Source organism: Oncorhynchus mykiss, chromosome 1 (assembly GCF_057628025.1).
Source record: "Oncorhynchus mykiss isolate SJ-2025 chromosome 1, ASM5762802v1, whole genome shotgun sequence".
Lineage (NCBI taxonomy): Eukaryota > Metazoa > Chordata > Actinopteri > Salmoniformes > Salmonidae > Oncorhynchus > Oncorhynchus mykiss.
In genome coordinates, this window is record NC_143022.1 from 47,086,452 (window position 1) to 47,106,304 (window position 19,853).

At 44.1% G+C, this 19,853-nt stretch overlaps 1 protein-coding gene across 49 annotated transcripts in view; it reads right to left on the bottom strand.

Annotated features, from left to right (window-relative positions):
* Positions 1-19,853, bottom strand: part of LOC110523834 (liprin-beta-2) — a 113,159-nt gene that overhangs the window by 51,197 nt on the left and 42,109 nt on the right. For 25 of the 49 annotated variants that reach the window (XR_016495377.1, XR_016495375.1, XR_016495374.1 and 22 more), the window contains 2 exons: positions 7,621-7,707; positions 5,198-5,311 (listed from right to left, as the gene is read on the bottom strand). Coding sequence is in view for 41 of the 49 variants with exons in the window: in XM_090232623.1 (XP_090088749.1) it covers positions 5,198-5,311; positions 7,621-7,707 (201 nt within the window). In the remaining 8 variants the exon portion in view is untranslated. Of the gene's footprint in view, positions 1-5,197; positions 5,651-7,620; positions 7,708-13,099; positions 13,892-19,853 lie in introns of those variants that run through there. The other 24 variants (XR_016495385.1, XR_016495384.1, XM_090232736.1 and 21 more) reach the window with 5 other exon arrangements.

The following is a 19,853-nucleotide window of genomic DNA, read 5'->3' on the forward strand; positions in this document are numbered from 1 at the left end:
CATATTCAGGGGGAATGCGCACGGTGGAGACCTGGTCTGGACTCTCCACCGTAGTAGCACCAACGGAAACCCCTAAACACCTACCTGAGCACTCTCGTGACCACCCCGTGAGAGCCCTCTGTGGCCAAGAAACAGTGGGGTTATGACAAGCTAACCAGGGTAGGCCCAACACCTGGGAAACGCAGGAGAGTCAAGAAGGCAGAGACTAATTCTCTCCGTATGACCCCCCTGCGTCACTATGCCCAAAGGTGCGGTGACCTCCCTAATCAACCCTGACCCTAATGGTCGACTATCTAAGGTGTGAACGGGGAAGGGCACATCCATGGAAATGATGGGGATCCCTAAACTACAGGCTAAAGCTCTAGAAATAAAATTCCCAGCCGCGCCTGAATCGACGAGCGCCTTATGCTGGGAATGCGGGGAAAACTCAGGGAACGTGACAGACACAAACATATGTGCAATATAGGGCTCTGGGTGAGAATGGCGCCATCTCACCTGGGGTGACGCCAGAGCGCCCTGCCTGCTGCCTCGATTCCCAGAGGAACCAACCCGGGACCGACCGGCAGTGTGACCTCTGCGGCCACAGATGGTGCACGAGCGGGAACCCCCTCCGGTCTCCCTGCGCATCGCCCCTCCCAGCTCCATGGGTATCAGAGAGGGGAAGCGGGAGGATGGAACCACCAGACCCCGATCTGAACATCCGCGAGTAGCCAGCAGGTTGTCCAGCCGGATGGACAGGTCCACCTGCTGGTCAAACGTGAGGGTGGTGTCTCTGCAGGCCGGCTCCTGACGGATGTCCTCGCGCAGACTGCAACGCTAATGGTCGATCAGGGCCCTGTTGTTCCATCCCGCGCCGGCAGCCAGGGTCCTGAACTCCAGGGCAAACTCCTGGGCGCTCCTCGTCTCCTGCCTCAGATGGTAGAGGTGCTCACCCGCCTCTCTATCCTCGGGCGGGTGTTCGAAGTCTTCCCGGAAATGGCGGGTGAACTCCTCAAACTGGTCCAACGCCGCATCTCCCTCCACACGGCGTTGACCCACTCCAGGGCTCTCCGGGTGAGGCATGAGACAAGGGCGGACACCCTCTCACGGAGCCGGGTGGACGGTGGCCAGATACAGGTCTAATTGCAATAAGAACCCCTGGCAGTTCGCAGCCCTCCCGTCGTACTCCTGGGGCAAGGAGAGACGGATCCCACTGGATTCAGATGGGAAAGGGGCGCTCACGAGAGACCCCGGTTGTGCTTATGGAGGTGCTGGAAGATCTCCCTGTCTCTCCCAGCAGTCCATTGTCTGGACAACGCGATCCACGGCGGCGCCAAGATGGTGAAGCATAACTGCATGCTCCTTGACGTGCTCCTCCACCTCACTGGCCGGGGTACCTTCTCCTGCTGACTCCATAGTTCGGTTCGGTGATTCTCTAATGGGTGCGTGCTGGTGGCAGCGAAGTCAGGCGCAGGAGAACGAACTTGGTGTCAATGGAGTCGTTTAACTTCTTGGATATAGGGGGCGCTATTTACATTTTTGGATGAAAAACGTTCCCGTTTTAAACAAGATATTTTGTCACGAAAAGATGCTCGACTATACATATAATTGACAGCTTTGGAAAGAAAACACTCTGACGTTTCCAAAACTGCAAAGATATTGTCTGTGTCACAGAACTGATGTTACAGGCGAAACCTAGATAAAAATCCAATCAGGAAGTGCCGCATTTTTTTAACCGCCTCATGCCAATGACTCCTTATATGGCTGTGAAGGAGCTAGGAGTCAGCTTACGTTTTCCACGTTTTCCCCAAGGTGTCTGCAGCATTGTGACGTCTTTTTAGGCATTTCCATTGGAGAATGGCTGTAAGTGTCATGTACTGTCATGTTGTGTCTTGTCTCTGTCCTTTCCCTTCACCCTGTCTCCCTCTGCTGGTCGTTGTTAGGTTACCTTTTCTCCCCCTCTTTCCCCCAGCTGTGCCTTGTCTCCTCCTAACCACCTCGTCACCCCTTTTCCCACCTGTTCCCTTTTTCCCTCTGATTAGGTCCCTATATCTCTCTCTGTTTCTGCTCCTGTCTTTGTCGGATTCTTGTTTGTTGTGTTTCATGCCTGAACCAGACTGTCGTCATGTTTGCTGTAACCTTGTCTTGTCCTGTCGGAATCTGCCGGTCCGTCTGAGCCTACCTATGTTTGGTAATTAAAGAAGCTCTGTTTAAGTTAATTCGCTTTTGGGTCCTCATTCACGCCCCGTAACAGTAAGAGACCATATAGGGCGAGTGGACGCATGGTGTCTCCGGGAGAAAACCTTGCGTAAGATACTGAGGTAGCCATTTTTCCAATCGTTTCTTATGAGAAACCAACTGCCTCCACGGATATATTATCGAATACATATGTTAAAAACACCTTGAGGATGGATCCTAAAAAACGTTTGCCGTGTTTCTGTCGGTATTATGGAGCAAATTTTGAAAAAAGTTTGGCGTTATAGTTTAAGTATTTTCGGTCGATTTCTTTTTTTTTGGAAAAAAGTAACATTTGCTATCTAACTGGGAGTCTCCTGAGTGAAAGAATCTGAAGTTCTTCCAAGGTAAATGATTTAATTTGGTTGCTTTTCTTATTGTTGCCTGCTGCCAGCACAGCCTAGCATAGCATTATGCCATGCTAAACTTACACAAATGCTTGTCTAGCGTTGGCTGTAACGCGTATTTCAAAAATCTGAGATGACAGTGTTGTTAACCTCTTTGATCTCTAGGGGCGCTATTTCATTTTTGGATAAAAAACGTTCCCGTTTTAAGCGCGATATTTTGTCACGAAAAGATGCTCGACTATGCATATTCTTGACAGTTTTTGAAAGAAAACACTCTGAAGTCTCAGAATCTGCAAAGATATTGTCTGTAAGTGCCCCAGAACTCATTCTACAGGCGAAACCAAGATGATGCGTCAACCAGGAAATGAGCAGAATTTCTGAAGCTCTGTTTTCCATTGTCTCCTTATATGGCTGTGATTGCGCAAGGAATGAGCCTACACTTTCTGCCTACACTTTCTGTCGTTTCTGACGTATTTGTAGGCATATCATTGGAAGATTGACCATAAGAGACTACATTTTCCAAGTGTCCGCCTGGTGTCCTGCGTGGAATTCGGTGCGCAATTGCCAGCTGCATGTACTTTTCCATTTGATTGAGGGGAGAAACCATGCTTCCATGAACGATATATTATTGAAGAGATATGTGAAAAACACCTTGAGGATTGATTCTAAACAACGTTTGCCATGTTTTCAGTCGATATTATAGAGTTAATTTGGAAAAAAGTTCGCGTTTTGAGGACTGAATTTTCGGGTTTTTTTGGTAGCCAAATGTGATGTATAAAACGGAGCTATTTCTAATACACAAAGAATCTTTTTGGAAAAACTGAGCATCTGCTATCTAAATGAGAGTATCCTCATTGAAAACATCAGAAGTTCTTCAAAGGTAAATTATTTTATTTGAAGGCTTTTATGTTTTTGTTGAAATATTGCGTGCTGGATGCTAACGCTAATGCTAACGCTAAATGCTACGCTAGCTAGCTACTTTTACACAAATTATTGTTTTCCTATGGTTGAGAAGCATATTTTGAAAATCTGAGATGACAGTGTTGTTTACAAAAGGCTAAGCTTGAGAGATGGCATATTTATTTCATTTCATTTGCGATTTTCATGAATAGTTAACGTTGCGTTATGGTAATGAGCTTGAGGCTGTAGTCACGATACCGGATCCAGGTTTGGGGGATCAGAGAGGTTAACAAAAGGCTAAGCTTGTGTTTGAATATATTTATTTCATTTCATTTGCGATTTTCATGAATAGGAAACGTTGCGTTATGGTAATGCGCTTGAGGCTACGATTACGCTCCCGGATACGGGATTGCTCGTCACTAGAGGTTAATAAGTGCTCACAAATCTCAAAAAAACAAAATATACAAAATAATAAAAGTGGGTTGTTCCATTTTGTTCCATAAAGATTATTTTTATACCCAAAATACCAACGTTTGTTTGTCGCGTTATGTTCAGAAATCCACACGAAAGAGCGGTCACGACAACGCAGACGGATATTCCAAATAGTCTTCATAATGTCCACAGAAACATGTCAAACGTTTTTTTATAATCATTCCTCAGGTAGTTTTTAAAATATATATTTGATTATATATCAACCGAGTGTGTAGCTTTTTCCATAACAGTGGGAGGAACAATGGCCGCTTTACTCAATTGCGCACAAACTCACTCTGAGAGCCCCCACCTCTCCACTTACACAATGTGATCCTTCACGCTAATTTTTCAAAATAAAAGCCTGAAACTATGTCTAAAGACTGTTGACACCTTAGGGAAGCCACAGCAAAAAGGAATCTGGTTGATATCCCAAGCATATGAACACAGAGGTTTCAAAATAAGAGGCACTTCCTGATTGGATTTTCCTCAGCCTTTCGCCTGCAATATCAGTTCTGTTATACTCACAGACAATATTTTTACAGTTTTGGAAACTTTAGAGTATTTTGTATCCTAATATGTCAATTATATCCATATTCTAGCATCTGGTCATGAGAAATAGGCTGTTAACTTTGGGAACGTTATTTTTCCAAACATAAAAATAGTGCCCCCTAGCTTCAAGAGGTTAACAATTTAACGAAGGTGGTACCTTATGATTTTGCATGACTAGGTGCCCAATCAGAATGCATTTTTGGATTTTAGGTAGAAAATATTACATCCCCCCCTCACCCCTCCTCAGATAAAGAGTTAACACGGCAAATAGCCTCTGTCCCAGTCAGCTCTACTGGCAGTGCAATATTGGCAAAACGTGGCAGGGTAATTCATATACCATTTGGTGGGGGCACAAATTCTATCTGGGGAGTCCATTCCTGGCTTTGCCACCCCTTAGGCCCTGGTCACTCACAAGCAACAGTATTTTATGTTAGTAGGATGGTTATGAATGAAAACCACATTTCCTCTTACTAATTTACCACACACTTACTTCACGCTAAAGGAACAGAAAAAGAACAGGCTGTTCGTTCTATTTGTTACTGAGCAACCTTGTAATCTTTAACCTTGCTCTAATCACACATTCACAAAATATAGTCAATTAATCTAGGACTAAAACAAGACTATGTGTATGTAGGAAACCAGTTGAGGTAAACAACAGCAGTTAGCTCTCTAAGCCGAGCAGTGATAGAGTAGTGATAATGTAGTATGTCTCTTACCTGCTTTAGCATTTCCTCAGTGGAGTTGAGCTTGTGGTAGTGCTCCTCCAGAGAGCTCTCCAGGTCTCGGATCTTCTCTCCCTGGGCCTCCACTTGGTCTGTGAGCACGCTCACCTATAGCACACAAAGCCAACCCACACACAGGACACCTTACTCAGTCACTCACGTTGACAAATACCTCCTCTCTCCTGGTCAGGACTGGAGTGATCCGTATGCTAATGCTGCTAATTCCTCTGACAACCCACAGGTAGTTTCACTTCATTCCTCAGCCGGATTGGAACTCTATGTCAACAGCCATTGTGAAATATCATAGAAGGTAACCTACGCTTGCCATGGTTCACTGAACCACAAACACGGAGCTGAGTAAACTGAGCCCACAACTCTGGCCAGCTCACAATGAAGCAGGTGAAAGGGAAAGCAAGCACCTCTCTTTTACCTGCTCCACCCAATAATGTTTTCAGTCAACAGGCACAAGCCCGTTGGCCAATCAGCAGCGTTTGTCAGAGGGGCTTGAGGAATGTGCTGGCATGTGCGAAAGAAAGGGCTACTGTGGCACAAGGCTGAGATAAAGCTAGTTTTAAGCAGCACACGTTGAGCTAGATAAGACATGACAGAGGCCGAGGAGGAAGAGGGAAATATAAATATGCAATGTGTAGACTAGATTACAGATGTATAAACTACCAATTACACAGATGTAAAAAAGCATGGAGCGTCCTGACAAATCACTTGAGCCTGATGTTTACAGTACAACCAAATACGAGAGGCATTATCCAGACATGAAATGTACTAGGGGCGTTCTGTTTGACTGAGCTTCTCTGCTACACACAACAAGCCCCCAGCCCCCCTAGCCTGCCCTGGACATTCTAACATCTCTGTGATATACTGCCCTTCCTCTCTCAATTGAACAGCAGAGCCGTGAGATCACTTGGGCCTGTGGACAGAGGTGTCACATGTCTCTGTCCCCCTAATGCCTTTACACTCACCTGACGTGACCCTGGTGACCCCTGAGGAAGGGCTCTCTCAATTAAATGAAATCAAATTCAAGGGATTTATTGGCATGGAAAACATGTTTACATTGCCATAGCAAGTGAAATAGATAATAAACAAAAGTGAAATAAACAATAAAAAATGTACTGTAAACATTACTCTCACAAAAGTTTCAAAGGAATAGAGACATTTCAAAAATCATAGTATGTCTATATACAGTGTTATAACAACGTGCAAATAGTTAAAGTACAAAAGGGAAAATAAATAAACATAAATGGATTTAAATGGATATGGATTGTATTTAAATCGTTTTTTGTTCTTCACTGTGTCTCTGATATAGACATACATTTGGCAGGAGGTTAGGAAGTGCAGCCCAGCTTCCACCTCCTTTAGTGGGCAGTGTGAGAACCAGGTCTGCCTATGCAAGAAGAACCAGGTCTGCCTATGCAAGGGGAACCAGGTCTGCCTATGCAATAGCAAGGCTATGCTCACTGGGTCTGTACACAGTCAAAGCGTTCCTTCATTTTGGGTCAGTCACAGTGGTCAGGTATTCTGTCACTGTGTACTCTCTGTTTGGGGCCAAATAGCATCCAGCTTGCTCTGTTTTTTTGTTGTTAATTCTTTTCAATGTGTCAAATAATTATATTTTTGTTTTCTCATGATTTGGTTGGGTCTAATTATGTTCCTGTTGCTCTCCTGGGGCTCTGTGGGGTTTGGTTGTGTTTGTGAACAGAGCCCCAGGAACAGCTTGCTTAGGGGACTGTTCTCTAGGTTAATCTATCTGTAGCTGTTGGCTTTGTCATTGAAGGTTTGGAAATCGCTTCCTTTTACGAGGTTGTAGAATTTAACGTCTCTTTTCTGGATTTTGATCATTAGCGGGTATTGGCCGAATTCTGATATGCATGCATTATTTGGTGTTTTATGTTGTTCAAGGAGGATGTTTTTGCAGAATTCTGCATGCAGAGTCTCAATTTCGTGTTTGTCCCATTTTGTGAATTCTTGGTTGGTGAGTGGACCCCAGACCTTCCAACCATAAAGGGCAATGGGTTCTATAACAAGTATTTTTAGGCAGATCCTAATTGGGATGTCGCATTTTATGTTCTTTTTGATGGTGTAGAAGGCCCTTCTTGCCTTGTCTCTCAGATCGATCGCAGCTTTGTGAAAGTTACCTGTGGTGCTGATGTTTAAGCCGAGGTAGGTATAGTTTTTTGTGTGCTCTAGGGCAACGGTGTCTAGATGGAATTCATATTTGTGGTCCTGGAAACTGGACCTTAGTTGGAACAGCATTATTTTTGTCTCACTGAGATTTACTGTCAGGGCCTGTCTCTGTCTCTCTGTTTCTCTCAGTGCTCCTCCTTCACTCTATCTCTCTCTAAAAGCTAAACTATAATCCTGCAAGGATGATGGTGGGGCGACAGATGACAGGAGCACCTTACCTGGAGCACCAGAGACTCTTTGTCCCCCTCTAAGCGAACCAGCCGCTCCTGATAGCTCTCATTGTTCACCGGGGAGCAGAGGTTAACCTGCAACAACACACATGGCAAAGAGGAGTCAGAGAGGTGGAGAGGGGGAAGGAGAGGAGGAGAAAGGTTGAAGACGGTCACTGAATAGGCTAAACAATTTAGTATCAACCATTCAATGATTCATCCGCACTGACCCAATAAAGAAGCAGAAATATGACAAGTATTGTGTTTAGCAACATCTTCCCATGGTCTAGCGGTTAGGATTCCTGGTTTTCACTCAGGCGTCCCAGGTTCGACTCCCGGTATGGGTACACACTGTTTCTACTGCACTGTTGTCTAATCTGCATTCAGTGTCAGATACAGTATTGAAGGCTGCAGCCAAAGGCCTGGCCAACAGCATGCTGGAGGACTGCTCCATTTCAAACACAGTTTCTGATATGAGCTAGCTGGTTGAAGAAAAGGAACCAGTAAACCTGTGTTGACACCCAAATTTAAGCTCGGCTGAAAATCCTTAACACGTTTAACATCACAACAATGTGAAATGTGACCATGTGGCATTAACATACAAAAAACACACTCTTTGACCCCTAACATCAGAAACAAGTGTTTTCACTGATTTACATAAAAGAATACACCTAATTTATACTAATTAGATATAGTTTGTTGCGTGAAACCTCAGACCTTAAAGACCAGTGAGATCCCCCTCTACAGAGGAATACAGTTTTTCCTTTCTCACTGGCCTCAGTCAGCTGACGTGGCGCATTAGGACACTTTCTCAACCAACCACTACATCGGTGCAAAGACCCTTGACTTCATACTAGGGCTTAACACTTGTCTTCCTCAGTCCCTGAGAACTTCTCCAGGGATGTCTTAACATCATGCTCTTGACTTAAGCCTGCGAGCTGAGCTTCTCTCTCGTTCTCTCTCTCTCTCTCTGAAAACCCACAGCACCATGTGATCATCTTGGGGACCTGTCATAAGGTCTGTCACAGCGGGGAAAAGTAACATGCTGTGACTTGTGTGCAGCGCTGAGCTGGGTTTTGTCTCACTGCACGGCTTCAGATAATCCTGTCTTAAATAGCTGGTCTAGGGGCCACTGCTTCAGATCGCACTGACAGCACACATATATGGAGCAGTTTCTCTGAGGTCATCCAAAAGGGCAGTCCACTCAGAAGGCAGTTTCACAACTCACTTTCTAGGAGGTACAGCATTTCCATACCAACATACTATCCATTATCATATGACCTCTCTGAGACTCAAATGTAGACAGTTAAGAACAAATTCTTATCTACAATGACGGCCTACCCCGGCCAAACCCTAACCCAGACGACATTGGGCGCCGCCCTATGGGACTCCCAATTACGTCCGGTTGTAATACAGCCTGGAATCGAACCAGGGTCTGTATTGACGCCTCCAGCGCTGAGCTGCAGTGCCTTAGACCACTGCACCACTCGGGAGCTAGTGGGTGTTGCACCCTCTATAACCACTGTGGTTATTATTTGAGCCTGCTGGTCATCTGTGAACGTCTTGAAGAACAACCTGGCCTAAATGGCCGTACTCTTATAATATCCACCCAGCACAGCCAGAAGAGGACTGGCCACACCTTGAAGCCTGATTCCTCTCTAGGTTTCTTCCTAGGTTCCTGTCTTTCTATGGAGTTTTTCCTAGCCACTGTTCTTCTACATCTGCATTGCTTGCTCTTTGGGTGTTAAAAAGGGCTTTATAAAATAAATATGATTGATTGATTGAATTTGTTTGAGAGGAGAGGTGTGTGTATGTGAGTGTGCTTAACTTAATGCTTCTTAATACTTAATATTTCTTTACCGCTTAACTTAATACTTACTTTGCCAGGTACCCCATGATTGATGTTGAACATGGTTACATAAAACAATGCACCAAAGCAAAAGCTATTCCCAGGTTCCTGCTGTGCTGCTAGATGTCCACGAGATCAAAGGGCTTGGTTACATCACTTCCTGAATCCTGACAAAGTCCATATGGAGTTCTTTATCAGTGATTAGTCATGATACTGGCTGTAAACCCAAGCCAAAGCAGAGAAGAGCCAGCCCGTTCTCTGCCACACAGACAAATGACCACTTCCTCTCCTCTTAGGGGATGTGACGCATGTTACAGAGAACAGGGTTGTGTACAATACCCACTGGGCACAGGCGTCAATTCAATGTCTATTCCACGTTGGTTCAACCAGTGTGTGCCCAGTGGGTAGGCACCAAACAAAAGAAAATAAACTGAAATAGGGAGGGACTACTTGAACTTGTCCAATAAGAAACACTCATTTTTGCTTTTTGTTGGAAAGCCTTTTACTACAATGTGCACTGATGAATATAACCCAGCACTCTTTAAACAGAGCACCTAGAGCTGTAGTACATTGTACAGAGAGAGAGCTCAAAACATTTGCTATGGAAACTAATAGAGGCATCTTTCTCAGGCTAGGCCAAGCCACAACGGAATTTCCCTTAACCCCTCTCTTATGCCATGAGCTACATGGCTGTTTGATACCTCTTGAAGACATATTGTAGGCGGAGAGAGTGAAGGACAAATCCAAAGTGAGCAAAATATTATCCCACTGTCTGAGAATGCATGACGACTGTGTACAGTGCAGTTAGCAAGAGGGGCACCGCCTGCTTTTAATGGCCTTAACAAATGTTTCTGTTGCACTTGAATTTTACGGTGGACAGTCAGCACAGTTACTGGGTCTACAGTCTATCACGGATTACAAAAAGAAAACCAGCCCCGTCGCGGACCAGGATGTCTTGCTCCCAGACAGACTAAACAACTTCTTTGCTCGCTTTGGGGACAATACAGTGCCACTGACACAGCCCGCTACCAAAACCTGCGGGCTCTCCTTCACTGCAGCCGATGTGAGTACAACATTTAAACGTGTTAACCCTCGCAAGGCTGCAGGCCCAGACGGCATCCCCAGTCGCATCCTCAGAGCATGTGCGGACCAGCTGGCTGGTGTGTTTACGGACATATTCAATCAATCCTTATCCCAGTCTGATGTTCCCACATGCTTCAAGAGAGCCACCATTGTTCCTGTTCCCAAGAAAGCTAAGGTAACTGAGCTAAACAACTACCGCCCCGTAGCACTCACTTCCGTCATCATGAAGTGCTTTGAGAGACTAGTCAAGGACCATATCACCTCCACCCGACCTGACACCCTAGACCCACTCCAATTTGCTTACTGCCCCAATAGGTCCACAGACACCGCAATCGCAACCACACTGCACACGGCCCTAACCCATCTGGACAAGAGGAATACCTATGTGAGAATACTGTTCATCGACTACAGCTCAGCATTTAACACCATAGTACCCTCCAAACTCGTCATCATGCTCGAGACCCTGGGTCTCGACCCCGCCCTGTGCAACTGGGTACTGGACGTCCTGACGGGCCGCCCCCAGGTGGTGAGGGTGGAAACAACATCTCCACCCCGCTGATCCTCAACACTGGGGCCCCACAAGGGTGCGTTCTGAGCCCTCTCCTGTACTCCCTGTTCACCCACAACTGCGTGGCCATGCACGCCTCCAACTCAATCATCAAGTTTGCAGACGACACTACAGTGGTAGGCTTGATTACCAACAACGACGAGACGGCCTACAGGGAGGAGGTGAGGGCTCTCAGAGTGTGGTGTCAGGAAAATAACCTCACACTCAACGTCAACAAAACAAAGGAGATGATTGTGGACTTCAGGAAACAGCAGAGGGAGCACCCCCCTATCCACATCGACGGGACAGTAGTGGAGAGGGTAGTAAGTTTTAAGTTCCTCGGCGTACACATCACAGACAAACTGAATTGGTCCACCCACACAGACAGCATCGTGAAGAAGGTGCAGCAGCGCCTCTTCAACCTCAGGAGGCTGAAGAAATTTGGCTTGTCACTAAAAGCACTCACAAACTTTTACAGATGGACAATCGAGAGCATCCTGTTGGGCTGTATCACCGCCTGGTACAGCAACTGCTCCGCCCACAACCGTAAGGCTCTCCAGAGGGTAGTGAGGTCTGCACAACGCATCACCGGGGGCAAACTACCTGCCCTCCAGGACACCTACACCACCCGATGTCACAGGAAGGCCATAAAGATCATCAAGGACAACAACCACCCAAGCCACTGCCTGTTCACCCCGCTATCATCCAGAAGGCAAGGTCAGTACAGGTGCATCAAAGCAGGGACAGAGAGACTGAAAAACAGCTTCTATCTCAAGGCCATAAGTTTGTTAAACAGCAGTGGCTGCTGCCATACATGTAAAAAATGTATCACTAGTCACTTTAAACAATGCCACATAATATAATGTTTACATACCCTACATTACTCATCTCATATGTATATACTGTACTCTATACCACCTACTGCATCTTGCCATCTTTATGTATTACATGTATCACTAGCCACTTTAACAATGCCACTTAATATGTTTACATACCCTACATAACTCATCTCATATATATATATACTGTACTCGATACCATCTACTGCATCTTGCCTATGCCGTTCGGTACCATCACTCATTCATATATCTTTATGTACATATTCTTCATCCCTTTACACTTGTGTGTATAAGGTAACTGTTGTGAAATTGTTAGGTTAGATTACTTGTTGCATTGTTGAAACTAGAAGCACAAGCATTTCTCTACACTCGCATTAACATCTGCTAACTATGTGTATGTGACAAACACAATTTGATTTGATTTGTAGGTACTACTCCTTTCTTTCTATAAAATAATGTTATGAGTGGTTTATTTTGGCTGCATGATGCCCACTTAGGCTGCGGTCAAGTGGTTCCACCTCTTGACGTGCTCTGCATTCTTGGCACAACTCCTAGTCACTATTCCACTACCTAATAACTCACAACAACCCTGACCTGTCTTGTACAAGCCACTAAATTAACTCTCCTGTTGACTGTCACGCCAAGCCTGCGAAAACATGTCCTACCATTATATTTAATTTCAAACCCTGGTATGTCTACTTGGGGAAAACCCACCTTACAAAACCCACCTTCTCAAGTCTTCGTCAATGGCAATTTCATGGCATTTTTGATTACACAGCAGAGTGCTGTGATATCACATAATCACAAGATAGCATCGCGGAGACAGAGGAACAACAGCGCCAAGGCTCTGTTTGCAAAACACACATCAGCTGGTTTGTGCTGTAATGCCTCTCATCTGATAACACGTTTCCAGCGAACATGACACATAAGCTCACCAGGATACGCAACTAGACTCACATTCAAACTAGTAGAAATGCATCAGGAAAAACTATTACCAGACCGGACAGCAACACCTCATAGGAATACCAATCTCATGGGGATATGGTCCGTTCTCATGTTTGTGCAGTTCATTCTTACAGTTTGCAAAAACCTAGGCACTGAGAAAACCTTCTCAAGAAACATACCTCAAGTCGGAGAAAAACAGCCAACATATGAGGCACATGCACTCACCTTTTTAAGCCAAGTGAAATGCTTATAAAAGTCAATATCACTTTCCATGTTGTCGGCCCATTGCTGCCTGAGATTATTTTGGGTTCTTGAGTTGCTTATCCTGGCAATGGAGTGACTAGTGCTGTGGTGCTCTAGAGAGCTGCAGCCTGGAGAGGAGAGGCTCTAGCTGGCCCTCTATGTGCTGCTCGGTGCTCCGCTGCGTTGTGATAGGATTTATTACCCAGACTGCAGCCTCACAGCTCCCCTCCTCACTCCCCTCCTTGACGTGGTGAGACAACCGTCCAAATCTTTCCGCCGAGAGAGAGCGAGAGAGAAATAGAAATAGAGAGAGAAAGAGAGAGACGTCTGCTGCAGCAGCCAGTCACCTCAACATCTGCTGTGACTGAGACTGAGGACCCAGGCAGCCCAAAGAGAGCAACAGGCTCTGTCAGCCGAGACACAGACCATGCCAACTCTCAACTCTCTTCTCTCTATTTTCCTCTCGCTCTCTTATTCCCTTGCTCTCCTCAACGGTATCGCCCCTTCTCTCTTTTCCTCTCTTGCTCACTCTTTCCTCGATGGTCTCTCCTAAACGGTCACTCCCTCCCTTTTTCTCTCCTCTTATTAACTTAAAGTCACAACGCAAGCCTGAACTGAACAAGACTGTGGCTTAAGATGAGAGGGAGCACCATTAAAGACACATACACACCCCTCTCTCTCTTCTCTCTCCTTATCTCTTTAGACTAAGCAATGAAGCAACAGCCCTCCTACCATTAGCCTTAGGTCCGACTGGAAATCATTATCTGGACCCCCCATTTCCTGTGTATGGGATCTTTCTCTAAAACAAACTCATCCCCCTCCTCACTGAACCATTTGGCTGCCTCTGACAGTATTCATGTACACACTTCAAAGAGCACAGTCAGAGACAGAAAAACACAGGGGGGGGGGGGGGGGGGGGTGACATGTATGTAGGGAATGCTGCAACTTGTCTCTTCTTCGCAGAGTGTAATTAATCATGGGTTACAGCCAGTGAGGCTCAGACTCAGACTGTTTGTAAACTCGGTGTCAGACAGATGGTGCTCATTGCAGAGCTTGACTGAGTAAAGTAAGTAAAAAAGTGAATTAGACTTAGAGCACAGTGTGGTTGTGATGCACGTTGCCTTTAATGTATTTTGTGATCCTATGTCTTAACACCCTACAGTTTTGTTACCATTGTCCAGATCACTCCTTCTCTCCTCTCTTTTCTCCCTTAGTCACAGGGATGGATGGGGCATCAGAGACATTTGCACATGGGTCATTCCACTATGTAGGTGCTTTTTGAATAGTGTAACTTTTTATTTCATCTTATTTTAATAGTCTTTCTATGGAAGCCCTAAAGCCCAAGGCAAAAAAAAAAAGAAAGTAGACTGTTGGAATTATCTTTTTCGAATGACTTAGTGTCTCATTTGAGCGACTTAGTAAAAAAGAAAACATTTATACTAGAATTTTTTTTTACTTTTACTTAGTCGTTCAAACGAGATACTAACACATTCGAATAGGATACTAAGTCTTTTGAACAGCTCATTATTAGGGATGTTGTCACGTTCGTCGTATGAAGGAGACCAAGGCGCAGCGTGGTATGCGTACATTCTTATTTATTTAAAGAATGAACACTGAACAAACTAACAAAATAACAAACCGAACCGTGAAGCTATACAAACGAGTGCTGACAGGTAACTAACTACACATAGACACAATCCCACAAACACCAAAGGGAAATGGCTACCTAAATATGATCCCCAATCAGAGACAACGATAAACAGATGTCTCTGATTGGGAACCATATCAGGCCAACATAGAATTACAAAAACAGAGATATCTCAGGTCAGGGTGGGACAGATGTAACGATTCACTGATACGCATCGGTCCCCGATTCAAATGTTTAAGATACAAGTGCATTGGGCCGTGGACCCCAAACCAATCCAATTGTAGCAGGTCCAAAAAATCTATTCAAACGTTACGAATCGCCAGTTCACAAAAATGTTTTGCTCATATTACATTATTTCTACTTTCCGAAAATACCTAATCTTTTGTGACAACTGATGCGTCCTCTGCTTCATTGAACTGCAAATAACTGTGTTGACAGTCATCGATCTACAAGTAAGTTTGCATGCCGAACAACCCCAGGCAATATCAGTAGCCTAGTCAAACTGCACATTGCGCCCAGCTTTGCGCACTGTACTCAGCTTTGTGCGCTGAGCAACGAAAGGTAGGCAGCCTGTTCCTGATCTTGCACATCTGGCACCGTTAGCATTCAAATTCTAAAATGGCTTGCGTAATATTAGGCTTTATTAGTTGAGTGACAACATATGTAATTTGCTAGATTAGTTATCTATGCGCTGTTGAAAATGGTGTTTTACCGGAATAAAATTAAGCTACCATTGACAGAACTCTCATCTGGCTATAGCTGCTGAACGGGGCTTTCAATAGATTTTATTTTGATTGTTCATGGTTCCGCATCAGCAATAGTTTTGGTAGTTTTGCTTTAAACAATCAGTGTACAGTATATGGTAATTTTTAGATACACAAGGTAAAGTTGATAATGTCTTAACGAGGACAGGGATCACTTTTGCGAGGTAAACTGCATGTCCGTAGGGAGAGGAGAAGATCACTCCGTAAAAACTTCTAAACGGTCAAAACCATTTGACTTTGAGATGGGGGTGAAATCCAAAGTTGTGCTATGTATTCATTGGCTATGTCATATCTCATTTGTAAACGATAAATATTGATATATTACAAGCTCAAACACATCATCTGCAAAAATTACAAGTTAATCAGTGGGTGATGGTGATTTCAGAACCAAAGTGGGGGGTCAAAACTCATAGGCTACATTGCAAACTTTTCAAACTAAAACGTATCGCACCTGTATTGTGTCAGAGCCCATGTATCTAGATACTGTACGTAATGAATCGTCTTGAAATGGAAACATGCACATCCCTAATTATCTTGTTTTGTTGGAGCACCAGTTTTGCTTGTCAGGCTAGGCATGCTAGGCTAATAAGAGGTGAGGATCAACTAGATGAGCTGGACAAACTACTCTCTTCGATGAAAGTCCAAGCACTCTCCCAGTGTTTCCCCAGTTTAAGAATCGAGACATTTGCGCATCTCCAGTCAGGACCAAACCTGCCCAAACGTTTTCCCCCTGGTGCATTTTCCAGCTGGCATTTGCATTGCCTTCATTGTTGTTTTCCTTACTAATAATTACTTTGGACATGTGTGTGTTACTATCAAAGTACAGTACCAGTCAAAAGTTGGGACACACCTACTCATTCAAGGGTTTTTCAAAATGTTTACTATATATTGTTTACTATATTCTACTGTCAAATAATAGTGAAGACATCAAAACTATGAAATAACACACGTGACCAAAAAAAGTGTCAATTATCAAAATATGAGGTAATTGATGGTAAGTCTTCACAAGATTTTCACACACTGTTGCTGGAATTTTGGCCCATTCCTCCATGCAGATCTCCTCTAGAGCAGTGATGTTTTGGGGCTGTTGCTGGGCAACACGGACTTTCAACTCTCACCAAAGATTTTCTATGGGGTTGAGATCTGGAGACTGGCTAGGCCACTCCAGGACCTTGAAATGCTTCTTACGAAGCCACTCCTTCGTTGCCCGGGCGGTGTGTTTGGGATCATTGTCATGCTGAAAGACCCAGCCACGTTTCATCTTTATTGCCCTTGCTGAAGGAAGGAGGTTTTCACTCAAAATCTCACAATACATGGCCCCATTCATTCTTTCCTTTACACGGATCAGTCATACTGGTCCCTTTGCAGAAAAACAGCCCCAAAGCATGATGTTTCCACCCCCATGCTTCACAGTAACTCAGTATTCTTTGTCCTCCAAACACGACGAGTTGAGTTTTTACCAAAAAGTTATATTTTGGTTTCGTCTGACCATATGACATTCTCCCAATCTTCTTCTGGATCATTCAAATGCTCTCTAGCAAACTTCAGACGGGCCTGGACATGTACTGGCTTAAGCAGGGGGACACGTCTGGCACTGCAGGATTTGAGTCCCTGGCGGCATAGTGTGTTACTGATGGTAGGCTTTGTTACTTTGGTTCCAGCTCTCTGCAGGTCATTCACTAGGTCCCCCCGTGTGGTTCTGGGATTTTTGCTCACCGTTCTTGTGATCATTTTGACCCCACGGGGTGAGATCTTGCGTGGAGCCCCAGATCGAGGGAGATTATCAGTGGTCTTGTATGTCTTCCATTTCCTAATAATTGCTCCCACAGTTCATTTCTTCAAACCAAGCTGCTTACCTATTGCAGATTCAGTCTTCCCAGCCTGGTGCAGGTCTACACATTTTTTTCTGGTGTCCTTTGACAGCTCTTTGGTCTTGGCCATAGTGGAGTTTGGAGTGTGACTGTTTGAGGTTGTGGACAGGTGTCTTTTATACTGATAACAAGTTCAAACAGGTGCCATTAATACAGGTAACGAGTGGAGGACAGAGGAGCCTCTTAAAGAAGAAGTTACAGGTCTGTGAAAGCCAGAAATCTTGCTTGTTTGTAGGTGACCAAATACTTATATTCCAACATAATTTGCCAATAAATTCATTAAAAATCCTACAATGTGATTTTCTGGATTTTTTTCTCTCCTTTTGTCTGTCACAGTTGAAGTGTACCTATGATGAAAATTACAGGCCTCTCTCATATTTTTAAGTGGGAGAACTTGCACAATTGGTGGCTGACTAAATACTTTTTTGCCCCACTGTATATAACAATATTTTGGAGGTTATTTCATTTTTAAAAAGTGAGCGATTGTAATCTGAATAAAGGCCAAAATAATATTTGTAAAGGCCAAAACATTTATTTCTGTGTTTAGAAACGCTGGGCCAATTGTCCGCCGCCCTATGGAACTCCCAATCACGGTCGGATGTGATACAAAATAATACTTTTTGTGGTATAATTTGTTTTGTCTTAGTTGTAGTTTGAACATCTTGGCCATGTTCTGTTATAATCTCCACCCGGCACAGCCAGAAGAGGACTGGCAACCCCTTATAGCCTGGTTCCTCTCTAGGTTTCTTCCTAGGTTTTGGCCTTTCTAGGGAGTTTTTCCTAGCCACCGTGCTTCTACACCTGCATTGCTTGCTGTTTGGGGTTTTAGGCTGGGTTTCTGTACAGCATTTTGAGATATCAGCTGATGTACGAAGGGCTATATAAATACATTTGATTTGATTTAGTTAGTTGTAAAATCGCCTAAACAAACTGCGCTATCAATTTAGGAGTCTACAATCTCACCATGCTCCACCAGCAGATCGACGTGCCTAACATTTGCAATGGCAGATATACTTTGGAGGAGATGGGAAACGTTGCCCATGCTACGTTATTGGGTCACGTGGTGCATTCTGGGCGATTCTGGGACTTGGAGTGCTCTCTTTCAAGGAGAGAATGGGAGTCTATTCGGAGCTAGCTCAAAAATCCAACGTTAGCACAAATGTTGTCAACAAGAAGTACAACATTACACTCCTTTTCCGATATGTGAGATAATTAACTAGCTATCTGTAATATCGTATTGCTTTGGAATCGTGAACACGATTGGTCGACATTCTGCTGGGTAGGGTGTTATACGTTCCTGCATTTGTAGGATTCCTACCACCTTTCTATAATATCTCTGGCAACGGCACCATACAATGCACCCTGGACTAAAGAGGCAAGACAAATAGGAAAAATCGTGCTAGACCCTCTGTTAACCTTTTCATGTGTGAGTTCCAAATATTTTAACGGTCGCGCCAGATTGAGTTATTTTATGTACAGAATGCACTCTGCTCCAAAATGTGATTATAACGCAACAGTACAGTTAACACGCGCTTCCTGCTAATTATCTATAAGCTGTTTCAATTTGTAAATGTCAAATTATTTAACAAGTTGCATTTTCTAACAACTGTTTGAATTAAGGTGTGTTCTGCCTCCTCATTAATTCACATAGAAGTTGCCCATTTCAGCATTGCGGACAATTTATGTTTGAGGCTTTACTGAGCCGGACAAACTTCTCTCTCCGAGGAGAGCCCATGCGCTTCACTAATGTTTACGCAGATCAAGTCTGCAGACAGTCGCGCAGTCTGGCACGAATTAGAACATTTTCTGGCTGCCACTTACATTGCCTTCCTTTTTGTTTTTCTTAGAAATAATAACATTGGACATGTGTGCGTTCCTATCAAAGTAAGTTCCTTATTTTCTGAATATATTGATGTTGTTTCTACTGTAGGCGTATACAGTATGTATGCACAGTTGAAGTCAGAAGTTTACATACACATTAGCCAAATATATTTAAACTCAGTTTTTGACAATTCATGACATTTAATCCTAGTAAAAATTCCCTGCCTTAGGTCAGTTAGGATCACCACTTTATTTAAAAAATGTGAAAATGTCAGAATACTAGTGGAGAGAATGATTTATTTCTGCTTGTATTTCTTTCGTCACATTCCCAGTGGGTCAGCAGTATACATACATTCAATTAGTATTTGGTAGCATTGCCTTTAAATTGTTTAACTTGGGTCAAACATATCGGGTAGCCTTCCACAAGCTTCCCACAATAAGTTGGGTGAATTGTGGCCCATTCCTCCCGACAGAGCTGGTGTAACTGAGTCAGGTTTGAAGGCCTCCTTGCTTGCACGTGCTTTTTCAGTTCTGCCCATAAATATCTATAGGATTGAGGTCAGGGCTTTGTGATGGCCACTCCAATACCTTGACTTTATTGCCCTTAGCCATTTTGCCACAACTATGGAAGT